This window comes from Dreissena polymorpha, chromosome 15 (genome assembly GCF_020536995.1).
Source record: "Dreissena polymorpha isolate Duluth1 chromosome 15, UMN_Dpol_1.0, whole genome shotgun sequence".
NCBI lineage: Eukaryota > Metazoa > Mollusca > Bivalvia > Myida > Dreissenidae > Dreissena > Dreissena polymorpha.
The window spans coordinates 58,437,647-58,454,348 of NC_068369.1; the positions used below are offsets into that span (position 1 = coordinate 58,437,647).

The 16,702-nt window shown below is 34.7% G+C and overlaps 1 protein-coding gene across 1 annotated transcript in view; it reads right to left on the reverse strand.

The window, feature by feature from the left end:
- LOC127860275 (uncharacterized) overlaps positions 1–16,702 on the reverse strand; it is a 271,820-nt gene that overhangs the window by 50,744 nt on the left and 204,374 nt on the right. Inside the window, exons 10-11 of the mRNA XM_052398273.1 lie at positions 14,765–14,854; positions 4,509–4,535 (exon numbers count right to left, since the gene is read on the reverse strand). Coding sequence (XP_052254233.1) covers positions 4,509–4,535; positions 14,765–14,854 — 117 coding nt within the window. The remainder of the gene's footprint in view (positions 1–4,508; positions 4,536–14,764; positions 14,855–16,702) is intronic.

Genomic DNA, 16,702 nt, shown 5'->3' on the forward strand with positions numbered 1-16,702 from the left:
TATGTAATGAACATCAAAGAAATAAAAGAAATTTGATCATTAAAAAAACCTTTGACAAATTAATCATTTGAGTTATAAATAATCAAAATAATAAATCTGTTCCGTTACTGTGACAAGAAATTCAATTCTTGGTAAGGGAATATATAATATGAGATTTATAATTATATAAATTACTTCCCTTGAAAATAATTGTCTATAAGAAATATCTATTTTTAGTAGCAAATAATTAAAAGCCACTACCGTGACTGTGATTGACCACTTGAAATGTGCAGCTCCATGAGATACACATGCATGCCAAATATATAAAGTGGCTATGTTCAATATTGAATAATTTTCTCCCTTTTTAAAGCTTATTACTTCCCTTAAATTTGTATTTTTTACCGTAGACCGTAAAGGATGACCTTGACCTTTTACCACAATGTGTTTGTCAGAAACACAATGCTGCCTACTGCGCGGCTTTGATTTATTTAACAAAAATATATACGTGGGCAAGCCAGATAACTATGTCCATTTAAAGCTTATTACTTCCCTTGACTTTGTTTTTTCGACTCTAGACCTTGAAGGATGATGTTCACCTTGAAATTTTACCACTGAAAATGTGCAGCTCTATGATGGTGCTATCTTCAATATTTAAAAAGTTATGGCCAATGTTAAGGTTTTAGCACGACGCCTATGGGAGACGCTGGACGGCGAGCTGGCTATGACAATAGCTCGGGTTTTCTCCGAAAACAGCCTCGCTAAAAATGATGTGTTGACTGCATCAGTTATGACGGTTAAGGGTTAGGGCTATAAGCAAATCAAAAATAGCAATTTTGATGAAGCTTATATTTCATTGAATTTAATAATTGTGTTAAACTAGTATATGACGTTGTAATAGACTTTGGTTGCAGTGAATTAATAAGATTAAAACTCTGAACTCTGGGCACAGTAACAATGTGCTAGTATATATAAATCATAGGCTTCCATGATCAAATGAATTTTTGTTTATTGATGGGTGCACTTCTGCACATTGATATCTACACACCCATGAAGTTACATGTTGTAATCTTGTATGGTATCTGAGATATAGCCCTGAAAAGTTGCATCATACAAAAACAACAAAGGGGAAAAACCTGTTATTTGAGAAGGTGTGGAGTTATGATTCTTGTGCATGGCACTTATCCTTATTGATATCTATGTACCCATAAAGTTTGGCACAGAATGACAGAAAGACAGGCCAAAAACAATATCGATCGGATCGAATGATCGGGGGCATAAAAACAATAAGTAAGTGTAGGGTAATTGGTTTTATTCATTGAAATTCTCCTCATTGATATTATACACCCATGAAGTTTCATGTTGAAATCTTGTATGGTGTCTGAGATATAGCCCTTAACAGTTACGTCATACAACAAATCAAAGTTCAACTCTTATTTAAGTAAGTGTAGGATAATTTTGTGTGTGTGCACGGGACTTCCTCATTGATATCTATATACCCATGAAGTTTCATGTTGATATCTTATATAGTTTCTGAGATATAGCCTTGAAAAGTCTGTGACAGACGAATGGATGGACTGACTGGCGGACAGACAACTTCAATTTATATTATATATCCCTCTGCCTTTGATGGGCTAACAACAAAGGGCAACAACTCTTATTTAGAAAAGTGTAGGGTTATGGTTCTTGTGCATGGCACTTATCCTCATTGATATTTATGCACCCATTAAATTTCATGTTGAAATCTTGTATCGCATCTGAAATATAGCCCCAAAAATGTACATCATACAAAATCAACAAAGGACAATTACTCTTATTTAAGAAAGGTAGGGTTATATTCTTGAGCATGGAACTTTTCCTCATTGATATCTATACACCCATGAAGTTTCATGTTGATATCCTCTATAGTTTCTGAGATATAGCTATGGAATGTTTGTGACAGACGGACAGACTGACGCATAATGCCAATTCTATATCCCGCTGCCTTTGGCAGGGGATAGCAAGAGAGTCAAAAGCCATGAGGGGCTCACCTGAGACTCCAAGAAGAAAAACTGTTCTGAGCAGGTAGTGCGCTCAAGGTTTCACAATACACTTACAAGGAAAACTGCCACTTCACATGGCAGTCATGCATGTGAACAAACCACAATCATGTTCAAACTCAGTTCAGATATCATAACACAATTTGTTTATATTTTGAGCAATTTTCATGATTAGTGAATGAAACATGTGACTTCTACAGTGTTGCAATTGTTTACTTTAGCCAAATAAGGAAAACTGCCCAGCAACATAGTGACCTATTTTATGATCCTATGTGAACAAGTTTTGAACTCGACCAAATGTAATTGGGAAAACATTCCTGACAAAGTGTCATGAAGATTGAGAAATAAATATTGTCTCTAGTGTGTTCACAAGCTTTTAATTCAATTTGACCTAATGACTTGGTTTTTGAACACATGTGACATAGTTTTCAACATGGCAGAAATATTATTGGGACCAAAGTTCTAACACAGTTTCATGATGAATTTTTGTTCAATTAATGAAGTCTTAAGAATTTTCACAAGCTTTTCTTAAATTTGACCTATGGCCTAGTTTTTACCCCACATGACCTAGTTTCAAAATCAGCAGAGATATCATTGGGGCATATGTTCTTAACACGTTTCATGAAGAATGGCCAATAAATTTGGCCTTTTATGTCTTCACAAGCTTTTTCTTTAATTTGACATAGTAACAAGTTTCATCAAGATTTGGCAATCAATTTGGCCTCTGGAGTGTTCACAAGCTTTTTCTTTACTTTGAACCAGCCACTTAGTTTTGACCTCATGTGACCCAATGTTTAAATCAGCAGAATGACAAATCAGTCATCAAAGACAAAAGGCGATGGCAAAAGGTCAACATTTGCGCATGGTGCAGTTACATTTCTCATGTTAATTTGATTTGTAGTTGCTTTTTTTTTTTTGTGAAAGATTCGTATTATAATTGCAACTTTCTATGTGCTTTTCCAGCAGATAATTTTCAGTTTTTAATTATGAAGTTTTAATATCTGTCTGAAAGCAACCCTGTAACCATGGAGTTAAAGTCTCATTATATGTTGAAATGTCATTTAGGTTAATTTATTTGCATGGGCATAACATGAAGTAACTATTTGCAATACAAATGCCATGTATAATATACTAATATTGTAGGGAAGAGAAGTGACCTAACTGATCTACTTGGTAATGTGTATTATATTTAGAGCTTAACATAGCAATATTGAGTTCAACGCAGCCTTCGACAAGACAATACAGAATAATCTCAGATTGCTAAAGTTACTTTAACAAATAAAAGTAGTCCTTACAAAAGATATTTCAGAATTAGGAAAATCCTGAAACGATTTCAACATTGCAAAACCTTATATTCAGAAAAAAATTGAGAACACAAAGGATTTCCACATGCTAATTTTAGAAGAATTTGAAACTAAATGCTTGAATTTACTGATTTATTAAAGTATACCCTTATAATTTAACTCATAATTTCATTGGTTTCATGCAATTATATAATATCTGAAGCAATCTGCAAAGGGGAGAATAATAACAAGATGGCCTGAAAGGCCCAAAGTCGCTCCCCTGAGATAACAAGATATTATCGGGACAAATCTTCTGACCAAGTTTCATGAAGATCGGAAAATAAATGTGGCCTCTAGAGTGTTAACAAGGTAGCCATATTAGGAAAAATGCCCCGCCCCTTGGCAGCCATGTTTTTCAAGCAAACGTAACCATTTTCGAACTCATCCAATATATCATTAAGACCAAACCTCCAACCAAATTTCATGAAGATTGGACAATAAATGTGGCCTCTAGAGTGTTAACAAGGTTTTACTACAGCCATATAAAGAAAACTGCCCCGCCCCTGGTAGCCATGTTTTTTCACCGATCTGGACCATTTTCGAACTCGTCCGAGATATTAATGAAACCAATCTTTTGACCAAGTTTCATGATGATTGAGCAAAAATTGTGCCTTCTAGAGTGTTTACAAGGTTTCTCTATAGCCATATTAGGAATACTGCCATGCCTCCTGGCGGCCATGTTTTTCAACGGACCGGAACCATTTTTGAACTCAACCAACATATCATTTAGACAAACATTTTGACAAAGTTACATGAAGACTGGGCATCAAATGTGACTTCTACAGTGTTCACAAGTTTTTTTTTACCTAGTGACCTAGTTTTTGACACAGCATGACCCAGTTTTGAACTCAGTCAAGGTATCAATGGGACAAATGTTCTGACCAGATTTCATGAAGATCAGACAATAAATGTTGCCTCTAGAGTGTTCACAAGGCAAAATGTTGACGACGGACAAAAAGCGATTACAAAAGCTCACCATGAGCACGTTGGGCTCAGGTGAGCTAAAAATTAGTTACAAGCAAAACAGTTTTAGTTTTAAACTTTTAACTTTTCTCTCTTTGGGAAATTAGCTTAGGGATAATATACTTCTGATATTTTCATTGAGTGGCTGCCTCAAAAGATTTCTTTCCTGTGTTAAATTGCCACTTACTTTGTGAGCCTGGTTTGCCTATCCAATCTGAAATAAAAGATTTATTAATTTGTGTTATATCATTCTACCAGGTATGGGATGGTGATCATGTGTCATGCAAAATCTTCCTTAAGCAGTGAAAAATATTCAATATAAATTAAATAAAACAATAAATTATTTAATTTCTATTATATATTACACACAATATCAGAGAAATTATTTATTTCATGAAATGAGGCAGCAGGAAATAAAACAAGGGCTGTTTGTAAAACATGCATGGCCCCCACATGGGCTGTCAGTTGTAGTGGCAGCCTTTGTGTGAATTTGTTGTTTTTTTACTGTGACCTTGACCTTTTACCTAGTGACCTGAAAATCAATAGGGGTTGTCTGCCAGTCATGATTAAGGTACATGAAGTTTCATGATTATAGGTCTAATAATTCTTGAGTTATCATCCGGAAACCATTTTACTGTTTCAAGTCACTGTGACCTTGACCTTTGACTTAGTGACCTGAAGATCAATAGGGGTCATCTGCCAGTCGTGATCAATGTTCCGATGAAGTTTCATGATCCTAGGCGTAAGCATTCTTGACTTATCATCCAGAAACCATTTTACTGTTTCGAGTCGCCCCGACCTTGACCTTTGACCTAGTGACCTGAAAATCAATAGGGGTCATCTGCCAGTCATCATCAATGTACCTATGAAGTTTCATGATCCTAGGCGTAAGCATTCTTGAGTTATCATCCGGAAACTATTTTACTGTTTCGAGTCACTGTGACCTTGACCTTTGACCTAGTGACCTGAAAATCAATAGGGGTCATTTGCCAGTCATGATCAATGTACCTATCAAGTTTAATGATCCTGGGCCAAAGCATTCTTGAGTTATCATCTGGGAACCATTTTACTATTTCGAGTCACTGTGACCTTGACCTTTGACCTAGTGACCTGAAAATCAATAGGGGTCATCTGCCAGTCATGATCAATGTACCTATGAAGTTTCATTATCCTAGGCCTAAGCGTTCTTGAGTGAACATCCGGAAACCATCTGGTGGACGGACGGACAGACAGACCGACATGTGCAAAACAATATACTCCCTCCCCTCTTCTTCGAAGGGGGGCATAATAACTAACTTTGCATGTAAAAGAGCAATAGCTTCCTGTACCTCTATAATGCTAATTATCTGTATGAATTGTTTCTGTCTAGGTGTCTACCCCAGTTTTTCCCCTAAATTGACATTTATCAACAGCCAATATAATGTTGTAGAAATTTCCTGCCAGGATGGCCTGATGTATTACTAGAATTTTCACATTTGTAAAAAGATACTTACCCTAAGCAAAGTAGAAAACTTTCTGCTTTGATTTAAACAAGAAACGGTGGGAGACGGGTGATGCTCCCAAAAGATTTTTTTGTCACAAAATTGCACTATATATTCAGATAAAAGGAAACACAGTAGTTGAGGGGACAAGAAATTTTTTTTATAGAAAATTTCAAATGGCCATAACTCTGTGAAAAATCATCCGACCAGAACCCGCTGATAATATGCACATCTCCTCTTGGTAGTGAAGCTTCCCATAAAGTTTCATTGAATTCCGGTCAATACTTGCTGAGAAATAGCCCGGACAAGAATTGCACTATATGTACAGTAAATGGAAAATGTCAAAAATTTCAAAGGGCCATAACTCTGTGAAAAATCATCCGACCAGAACCCGCTGATAATATGCACATCTCCTCTTGGTAGTGAAGCTTCCCATAAAGTTTCATTGAATTCCGGTCATTAGTTGCTGAGAAATAGCCCAGACAAGAATTGCAATATATGTACAGTTAATGGAAAATTTCAAAGGGCCATAACTCTGTGAAAAATCATCCGACCAGAACCCGCTGATAACATGCACATCTCCTCTTGGTAGTGAAGCTTCCCATTAAGTTTCATTGAATTCCAGTCATTAGTTGCTGAGAAATAGCCCAGACAAAAATTGTGCATGTACGGACAGACGAAGCGGCGACTTTATGCTCAGCCCAAAATAAAATTTGGGGGAGCATAAAAAGTATGTAAAACAGGCTTTTTCCGCTCCATTTTGGGAGTACGCCACACTGGAATTTTGGGAATTTCGCGTCGTGAAAACCCCCATATTGGGAAAAAAATATTCGCAAAATTGGCTCAATTGGGAAAAATTATCTCATGTAAATAGTGTTTCTTATATTTAAAAGAAGCCGTTAACTGGTAAATAACGACTATTTTGATAACTTATTATTAAAATTTTACAAAGTATTACCGTAAATTTGCGGCCATAAGTCGACCTAAAAACGCTCCCAAAATTGACTTTAAAAGTCAACTCCACTTATGGATGTGGTACTAAATAAAAATAAAAAAAAAACACATATTTCTGTGCCGTTTTTTTTAAAGTAATAAATCTCTGAAGCGGAGGAATGATGACTGTTTACGGTAAGGCCGACTCGTCTTTTACTTAAATGTCCGCCGATAACAAAATACTGCATGTTTACATTGGTTTTTAATTCATTAATCTTCGTTATAAGTCCAAATTAAAGCATGTAAAAATAACTTCGAAAATATTAAACATTTGTGACGTACGGTAAAGTGGCGAAATTTATACATAGCAATTTGTCTATTGATACATCGTCCGTTGTCTGCTAAGAACAATAGAAAATCGACTGCTGACACTTGTACCCATTTAAAGTTAATCCGTGTAAATACAAACTGTCAACAGATGCAGGTGTCTTTATGCCACCAATTATCGCTTCTCGGCCTTTTGACTAAGATCAGAGTGTAAAGTGTATTCTTTATTGCGTCACACCTAAAATAGTTATCCGTTAATGATATGCACAACGGTTCTGCTACAAACTACTTCTGACCAATCAAAATTAATTACTCTATCGTTGGATACGCCTTTAACCAATCGCTATTGTTCAACTTCACATGGTATATTTTTTGATTGGATGAAGGTTTGGTTTCGTTGATTTATTCACAACTGTCCCACAATTTATGCATAATTGTTTCGTAAATCAATAGATCTTATCTGAGTGATGATTTCATTCATTGTTTGATTATAATAATATTACGCACTCACCCTGGATTATTAAAAAGTGTAATTGGACACATTAAATACACAATTACTTTCGATTAGCTGCTTAGTATTATTAGATAAGACGTTTTTCCAGAATGCAGAAAATATTCCTCGGGTATCTCGTGATTTACGAATATGTATATAACAGTCGAATAGCGAGCGATGCGAGTGTTGGTAAATTCACGTGTTTCATGCATAATGGCGAAAGCGTTTTTGATTATTTGAGAGCAAGTTACAATTATTTTGACCATATAATGCATTTCTGCGTTCAAGATTTTAACGAATTTTCACATCAATAGCACTAACACTTTAATACAAAAATATCTGCTCATCATATAAACGCTGAAAGTTATTACGTTAAATGGGAAACTAATTTTGATTTGTGAAATATATATTAAGTTCGAAATAATCAATGATATGTTATTATGATTTTTGAACAATAAAATATATTTTTCGTGATAATAAATAATTGAAACGTTGAATGTTTCGTTTAAAATATATCCTTATTATTAATATCCCAAAAAAATGTCAACTGCCAGTGCAAAAGCCCTCAGAACCATGACTAAAAGGTCACTTAAACATGTCTGAGATATTGAGGAAATTTACCCCCCGACTTATGACAGAGTCAAGGCAAAAAACCAAGTTTTTCTAGCCACATTATACCCCTCGACTTATGGCCGAGGTAGACTTATGGCCGCAAATGTACGGTATGAACATGTGAGATAAGTGCAGGTTTTTTTATCTGAATCTGGGGAATGAGGTGAAAAAAATTGTGCGAAGCGCCGGATTTTGAGGAAAATAAGAAAAGTCTTAAATAATCATTAACATATTTTACAGTTTTTAAAACAAATTCAAGGCAACAGATAATTTAATTATGCAACACTTTCTATTTTCTACACCGGATCAGGTAAACTTATATATTTTAAAGGGATCTTTTCACGCTTTGGTAAATTGACAAAATTGAAAAAAGTTGTTTCAGATTCGTAAGTTTTCGTTTTAGTTATGATATTTGTGAGGAAACAGTAATACTGAACATTAACCATGCTCTAATATAGCCATTATATGCATCTTTTGACGATTTTAAAACCTAAAAATTATAAAGCGTTGCAACGCGAAACGATTGAATAATTTGCAGAGTTCTGTTTTTGTCGTTAAATTTTGTGAAACTACGAAGATTGCTTATATAAGATATAAAATACGTCAAGAATGTGTACTCGGCGGAATAGCTCAGTAGGCTAAAGCGTTTTTACTTCAGGACTTTGGCAGGACTCCAGGGGTCACTGGTTCGAAACCTGCTCCGGGCAATGTTCTTTTCCTTTTTAAATTTTTTTTCTTGATTTTTTACTAGAGCTTTTACAATCCAATGTTTACATTTATCAATATAAAGCATTTAATGAATAAGTAAAAAAAATGCCAAAATCTGTGAAAAGGCCCCTTTAAGGTAAAAAAAAAAAAAAAAAAATTTTGTTTTTTTGTTTTTGAATTGGGAATTTTTTTTTTCAATTGGGAAAAAAACAACCAGATTTGCATTGGGAATGGGGCCGAATTTTGGACCCGTGGCATAGGGCCGAAAAAGCCTGTAAGTATAATATAAACATGAGCTGTGTCTGTGAAACAAGAGAAAATTCAAAGGTTTGTAACTTTGTCAGATATCAATATACCAAAACAAATCTCAGCCTTGATCTGAAAGTCATGCACCTATACATATAAATCATTTAAGCATCTGAAAATGTTCTTGGATTTTTTTACGTATAAGTGTTAGTTTAGAGAAAATTGGTAAGTCTAAGGCCTGTAACTTTGTAAAAAATCAATTGACTGCAAGGAAACTCAAAACTGATATTTAAAATCATAAAGGAAGAATCAAACACCAAAAAAAGGTATCAAAAAGGGTTTGAGGAAAAATTCTGAAAAAAATGTGACTTAAAAAAAATCCACATAAAAAGAAAATTCAAAGGCACAAAACTTCTTCAAAAATCAGTGTACCGGAAGGAACAATCAAACTTTATCTTTAAGTTATGTAGGTAGACTCCCACACACAAAAATAGGTCAACATCTGCAAGCGTTTAGGAAAACATTTCGGAAAAAAATTCTTTTCAAGAGAACGTTACGTCCAAGTATTTTGCAAAAAATCAATGGACCGGAACCAAACAATAAAATGACCTGTAAGTCATGCAGGTACAATTGACCAGTCGCCAAATTATCGATCGCTCCGCCCACATAGTCACGTTGTCTAGTGATTAGAAAACTCCGACAAGCAGATCGCAATTATAGCGGATTACGTGAGGGAAGTTCTATATTTGTAATGATGTATTATGCTCTTTTCTATAAAATAAATTATTAAAGCCGCACACTAACCTAAACTGCTCTGTAAAACGTTAATACAATCATAAAAACTTTAGAGAGAAATGGCGTAATCAAAATAAATTAGTTAACGGCAGACTGACTATCAGAAACGTTTCTTATACATATTATATAGGGAGGTGATGAAAAATCCGTTGTAAAAATGAGCATTTATTTCATATTGATTTTGAACTTGTATTCAACCATCTGACTGTGAACCCGGTGGCTATTCATATATAATTTAGAAAATATTTTTATTAAATGCAAATGACATATCCATATCATGATGGGTTTTTTGTTTATTAAAAATGTTTAGATCTTTGTTTTATTGTGTTATTTTTAAAAAGACACCGATTTTTTTTATTTGGATATAAATTAAATTTTGATTGTAACCATAATTTAATACAGGCATAATTTTGTGGTTTCATTAACAGATAGTCTAATATGCATTTTATTTCATTTATCTTTAATGCGAACCTGTTACATTTCACTATCAAAAAATGAAATGTTGGTATTACGGTGCTGTTCACGAACATTCGAATGAAAACATTTAGCATATTATGCATTTGCTTATTTATAACAAGATGGCCCTTATATGTTAATTGAAATTTTCACATTTCTCCCCGTATCAATATATGTTGTATTAGAAATGTTGTTGTTGTATTATAAGCCGTACATTTTACACTTAAAGTCGCTTTAAGCTGGCTAAGCCGCGTTGAAATCACCTTTTTGTTGTTTTTACTTTAGTTAAAACAATATTTAAGTTAACAATTTATAATGATTTCCCTTGTTTATGATCCACAGAAAATAAATATATACATGTAATTGGAAATCATTTAAGTAATTAAATAGTTTTCTTTTCTTGTGTACAGTACCTAACAATGCCTTAATGTTCCTACATTCTGAGATCCACGCAACATACTGTTATTTATTAATCATCGACAATTACGCTGAGATTAATAAGCACATGTGGCAATTATTATGTTGCCCAAACTGCTTAATAATAGTGTGCATCAAACGGTATAACACATTTTTATAGAACACACACCTGGTGTGGTTAAACTATTTATTGTGTATGTTTTCTCATTACTCGTTCATATGATAACATAATACAGGCTGTCAAGTGACCTTTTTTCAAAAAGTAGGAAAAAATAGGAACTACTTTTGCAACAAAAGTAGGAAAAAAGTAGGAAAAAGTAGGAACTTTTCCCTCAAAAGTAGGAATACATAATACTAATTTTTTAGACACAGGTCCAGGAAACATAGCTTGAAACAGAGCAGGAGTGCCATCACATGTTCTGTATGGATACCCACTTGAAGCTACCTTAAGGACCTAGAAGATTTCAGCATTTTATAGCTGTTCCTCGTGTGATGGATGTACTTGCATACAGATAGATTTATCCCCACCACCCTGAGAGCTGCTTGGCTTTGGGGCACTTCCAAACAAACGCTTTTGTGAATTATCATGCATGTATTTCATGTTTTCCTTGTGTTTTTATCCATCTGCATGACTTATCAGTTGATTAGCACCAGAATTACTACAAGATGTACTTCATTCAGACAGTACAATATCTTGCAAACTCATTGCTGGTATCTCTCTTGCATCATGATCCAAGTGTTTTTCCACTGTTGTCCAACTTCTCCATCCATGAAGGGTTAAACTTTGTTTTCCCACTAGGCATTTTAGCACTTATAGTGTATCTATGATAATTAAGTTTCAAGCAAAGCTACCCTGATAAAGAAGTATACATGTAATTATATGCTGTTCATTTAGGTGTATCATCAAATAAGAGGTTAGAGGTCTTCTGTGTATCGATATAAAAATGGTAATATATTGTGCATGTTATATCCTTAAGAAGACCAAATTTATTTATTGATACACCAACTTGTTGTACAAGATTAATACTAGTATATAAAGCAGTGTCAATGCTCTGCTACAGCTACATCGTGAAACCTTTAAATTGACAATAGGGTGCAGTTATTATGACTTAAGTTACATTCAAAATGACTGGTCATTGCAGAGCAGATTAAGGAACTGGAGATAGGACCTTATCACCTGACATCTTTCATGACATCATTGATTGGGCAATGAAACAGTTGCACTACATTGCTTATTCCAGTTTCAAATAATGGCTTTTACATTATTGATGACTTCGCGGGAGTGTAATAATGCCGTTTACTAATTTTAAAACTTCGCTGTAACACCTTAAAGTTACCTCACTAGCTTTGGCATCATTAGACAAGAATTGTGTTTGTAAACACAATGCTCACTATTGCACCGCTTTGAAATAAAATTTCAATATATCATTTGGCAGGTTTAGAAATTATCTCCCTTTTAAAGCTTATTACTTCCCTTGGATTGTATTTTTATACTTTTGACCTTGATGGATGACCTTCACCTTTCACCACTCAAAATGTGCAGCTTCATGAGATACACATGCACATGCCAAATATCAAGTTGATATCTTCAATATTGCAAAAGTTATGGCCCATATTAAAGTTTTCGGACGGACACACAGACAGACAGACAGACAGACAGACAGACAGACAGACAGACAGACAGACAGACAGACAGACAGACTAACGGACTGACAGTACAACTGCTATATGCCACCCGACCGGGAGCATAAAAATGTATCAGGGCATTTAGGCTCTGTGCATTTATCTTTAATTACTAAACATGATGTACCTATGATATCAATAGAACATCATATCCGTTGTCATGCAATAAAGAATTTATTACATTATACTTGTAAATGATGAAAACTCGGCAAAGCATCAGTTTTATCTTTTTCCAATAACTTGTGTAATAAATTCCATATAACATAACCACTCATACAATACATGTATCTCAATATCTCTACATTCCAAACAGCAATATCATGTAAACATGCATAAAATTTGGTCAAATTGTTGTCAATGGAAACAAAATAAAACTGGAATAAATAATGCATTTGCATCACTGGGCACTGTGTAAGGTAGTGAAGTCTGCAGTGCACAAATGCTAAGGAAGTAAACAAGGCACTATTTCAAAAAAAAAAATTGTCAATTATTTTAAAAGTTACATAAGAAATAAATATTTATGCTTCCTGAAGAGGTGCTAGCAGACAGTCAGCATGGGTTGTCAGGTTTCATCTAGATGAATGCACATTAACAGGGATACAGTCATGCCATAGATTCATTCATCCTGCAAGTTTACTAAATAAACTCTTAAAAAAATAATTCTGCATTGAAAATAAAAAAGTAGGAATAGTAGGAAGATTTGGTAAAAAAATAGGAAAAAGTAGGAACCTGATGAAATAGTAGGAAATAGTAGGAAAAAGTATGACCGCTTGACAGCCTGCATAATAACCTTTTATAAAGTATGTATGGCACCTACAATTTTGAATAATGATCGAACAGTAATGATCATGCATTTGATATAAAATCTGTGTAAATTCTTATAAATTACGTCTATTCCATATGTACAACACGCTTTGTTTGTCGGACAAAATGGCGACCAGATAAGCGTTGCTGAGGGGTGTGTGAAAAATCGATATCTGATTGGCTGATCGACAAAATGTGGGCGGAGTTGGCGACTGGTCAATTACACACCAAAAATCAGGTAAATATATTTAAACAAACGCTTAGGAAAAATCGGGAAAACTGTAAGTCTAGAGAAAACGTCCAAGGCCCATAACCTCAAAAAATCAATGGACCACAACTCAACTCAAAATTTATCTGCAGGTCACGCAGGAAGACTCAGACACCAAAAATCAGGTAAAAATTTCAAGCGTTTAGGAAAGTCTCGAAAACCTTTTCCTACAAAAAAATGTCCTAACTTTGCCAAAAATCAATGGACCAGAACAAAAATAAAAATTGATCTCTTAGTAAAGCAGGTAGACTCACACACACACAAATCAGGTAAACATCTGAAAGTGTTTAGGGAAAAATCTCTGAAAACAGAATGCCAGATGGATGGCCAGACAGTGTGACTGCTATATACCACCCTACCAGATAACAAAAACTGGTTGACTACATTTGGGGTGCAGTGTAACGTAAAGGATGTATGCTGTTGGGAAATCAACACTATTTTTTCAGTAGATTTGTTCATACAACAGACATTTTTTAGGTTCTGCATTCTTATACAAGTATATTGTGTCAGTATAGGCTTTGTACCAAGAAAAACATTGTAAGATTGTTGAAATGGAGCCTTATTTGTTTCTACTGCCTGTTCTCTAAAAATCTATATATATTGTCTGATAAAAAACATATTCCATGTAAAATATTGATTTGCATATTAAAATAAGGATTTGAAACATATAGGGCTACAATCACTTGACAAAGAAGTTGATTGGCTGCCACCATTATACATGGGTACTTTTCAAGCAGCTGAACCAATTTTCAATATATAATTATCTAGAGCACTTAAGTTTTGTGCTGGACAAACGAATTGATAAATATTAGTTATAGTTCACATCTTCATCCCCAAAGCCCAAGCTTGTTTTCACTATTAGTAGCCTTTGTTGGGTGTTGCCATTCTCAGAGTAGAGTCTCTGATAAGATTGTAAACTACATTGATCTTCATTTAAATGTATGTAGATAAAATGCAACTAAGAACTGTTCAGAAAAAAGGACATAAGTTATAACTCTTTGATCTTTTTAATGTTAGTGAAATCATTTTAAACCATCAAAAACCCCATTGACATAAGCACCATATTTCTTGTTTGAACTGTCATATTTCAAGATTTAGATCTGTATGAATTCATTTCTTTTATCTCATATTATATAAAAGTTTAAATAGTTACTTATAGAAGTTGGCTGTGTTAAATTATTTCATAATCATCATATAAATATTATGTACATTAAACTTACACAGGAACACAAAAACGATGATAAATCCAATGATAGTGCCATAAGCATGAAACAATGCTACATCTCTAAGCTCATCTTGGTCCATGGGGCCTGAAATAAATATGGAGACAAGGATACATGTAAAGCATGTGACAAACATTTTTTTAAATCATTTTAGACTTAAAATACTATACGAAGATGTGTCCTTTATGAAAGACATTAATTTTGTTTAAAAACAAAATGATAAATTACCATACTTTAATGATTATCCACATTCAGTAATAATACAATATAATTATGAGTTCACTTGTATGACACTTTGACCAAAACATTTATACAACAGCACCGCCTTGCGGATGCAGACCGCTCATCTATTTTTCTTTTTAAAGGTGTAGGGACCTATCTCAATTTCAATCACAAAGGAGGGAGGGGTGGAGTGGAGAGGGGTGTATAGTGTGGGGGTTTGGTCATTTATTACATTATCTTCCAAAAATGCCAAAAAATGCAACAAGAAAAAAATATTATTTTTTTGGGGGGGGAGATTCTTGGGTGGGATGGTTGGACAGTATTTCAAAAATAAAATAACAAGAAACTGTAGGAGACGGGGGATGCACCCCAAAGGTTTTTTTGCCACAATATTGCATTATATATTCAGATTAAAGGAAATGTCTTGAGGGGCATAACTTTGGACAAAATAATACAATGGATGGTTTAGCAACTTAAAAATTTCAAAGGGCCATAACTCATCCTACAAGAACCCACTAATAACATGCGCATCTCCTCAAGGTAGTTAAGCTTCCCATAAAGCTTCATTGAAGTCCAGTCAGTAGTTGGGGAGAAATAGCCGGCAGGATTTTTTTTCCTTCTTTGTGACCCGCCGAAAATCGGCCCTTTCCCCTCGGATTTTTTTCCCCTCAGCTGGTAAATTTTCCCCTAGATTTCATTTCCCCCCCCCCCCAAAAAAAAGCCATTAAATATACAAGTTGACCTGATCCAGTGTAGAAAATAGAAAAATATTGCATAATTAAATTATCTGTTGCCTTCAATTTGTTTTAAAAACAGTAAAATATGTTAAATTGATTATTTAAGACTTTCTTAATTTTCTCCAAACTCCGGCGTTTCTCGCCATTTTCCCCCCAAAATCCGGCGTTTCGCACAATTTTTTCCCCTCAAGGAAGGCCAGGCCCTTTCCCTAAAATCAGATAAAAATCCCTGGCCCGGACAAGAATTGCACTATATGTACAGTTTATAGAAAATTTCAAAGGGCCATAACTCTGTGAAAAATCATCCGACCATAACTGGCTGATAATATGCACATCTCCTGTTGGTAGTGAAGCTTCCCATAAAGTTTCATTGAATTCCCGTGATAAATTGCTGAGAAATAGCTCGGACAAGAATTGCACTATATGTACAATGGAAAATTTCAAAGGGCCATAACTCTGCGAAAAATGATCCGACCAGAACCGGCTGATAATATGCACATCTCCCGTTGGTAGTGAAGCTTCCCATAGTTTCATAAAATTCCCGTAATAAGTTGCTGAGAAATAGCCCGGAGAAGAATTGCACTATATGTACAATGGAGAATTTCAAAGGGCCATAACTCTGGGAAAAATCATCCGACCAGAACCTGCTGATAATATGCACATCTCCTCTTGGTAGTAAAGCTTCCCATAAAGTTTCATTGAATTCCGGTAATTAGTTGCTGAGAAATAGCCCTGACAAGAATTGCACTATACAGTCAATCTTGTGCTTGCAACCACTTGAATTAAGCGACTTTTGTCTTATGCGACCACTTTAAATCCCGCCCGAGCGTTTTAACTATATTTTCATATTGCATTAAGCGACTTTTGTCTTACGCGACCAGGGACTGCTGATTTCAGTGTATTTTGATGCCCAAGTCTTGAATTAAGCGACCGCTTTAAGGTAAAAGTGGTAAATCTGTTGACCGTTCAGGAACAA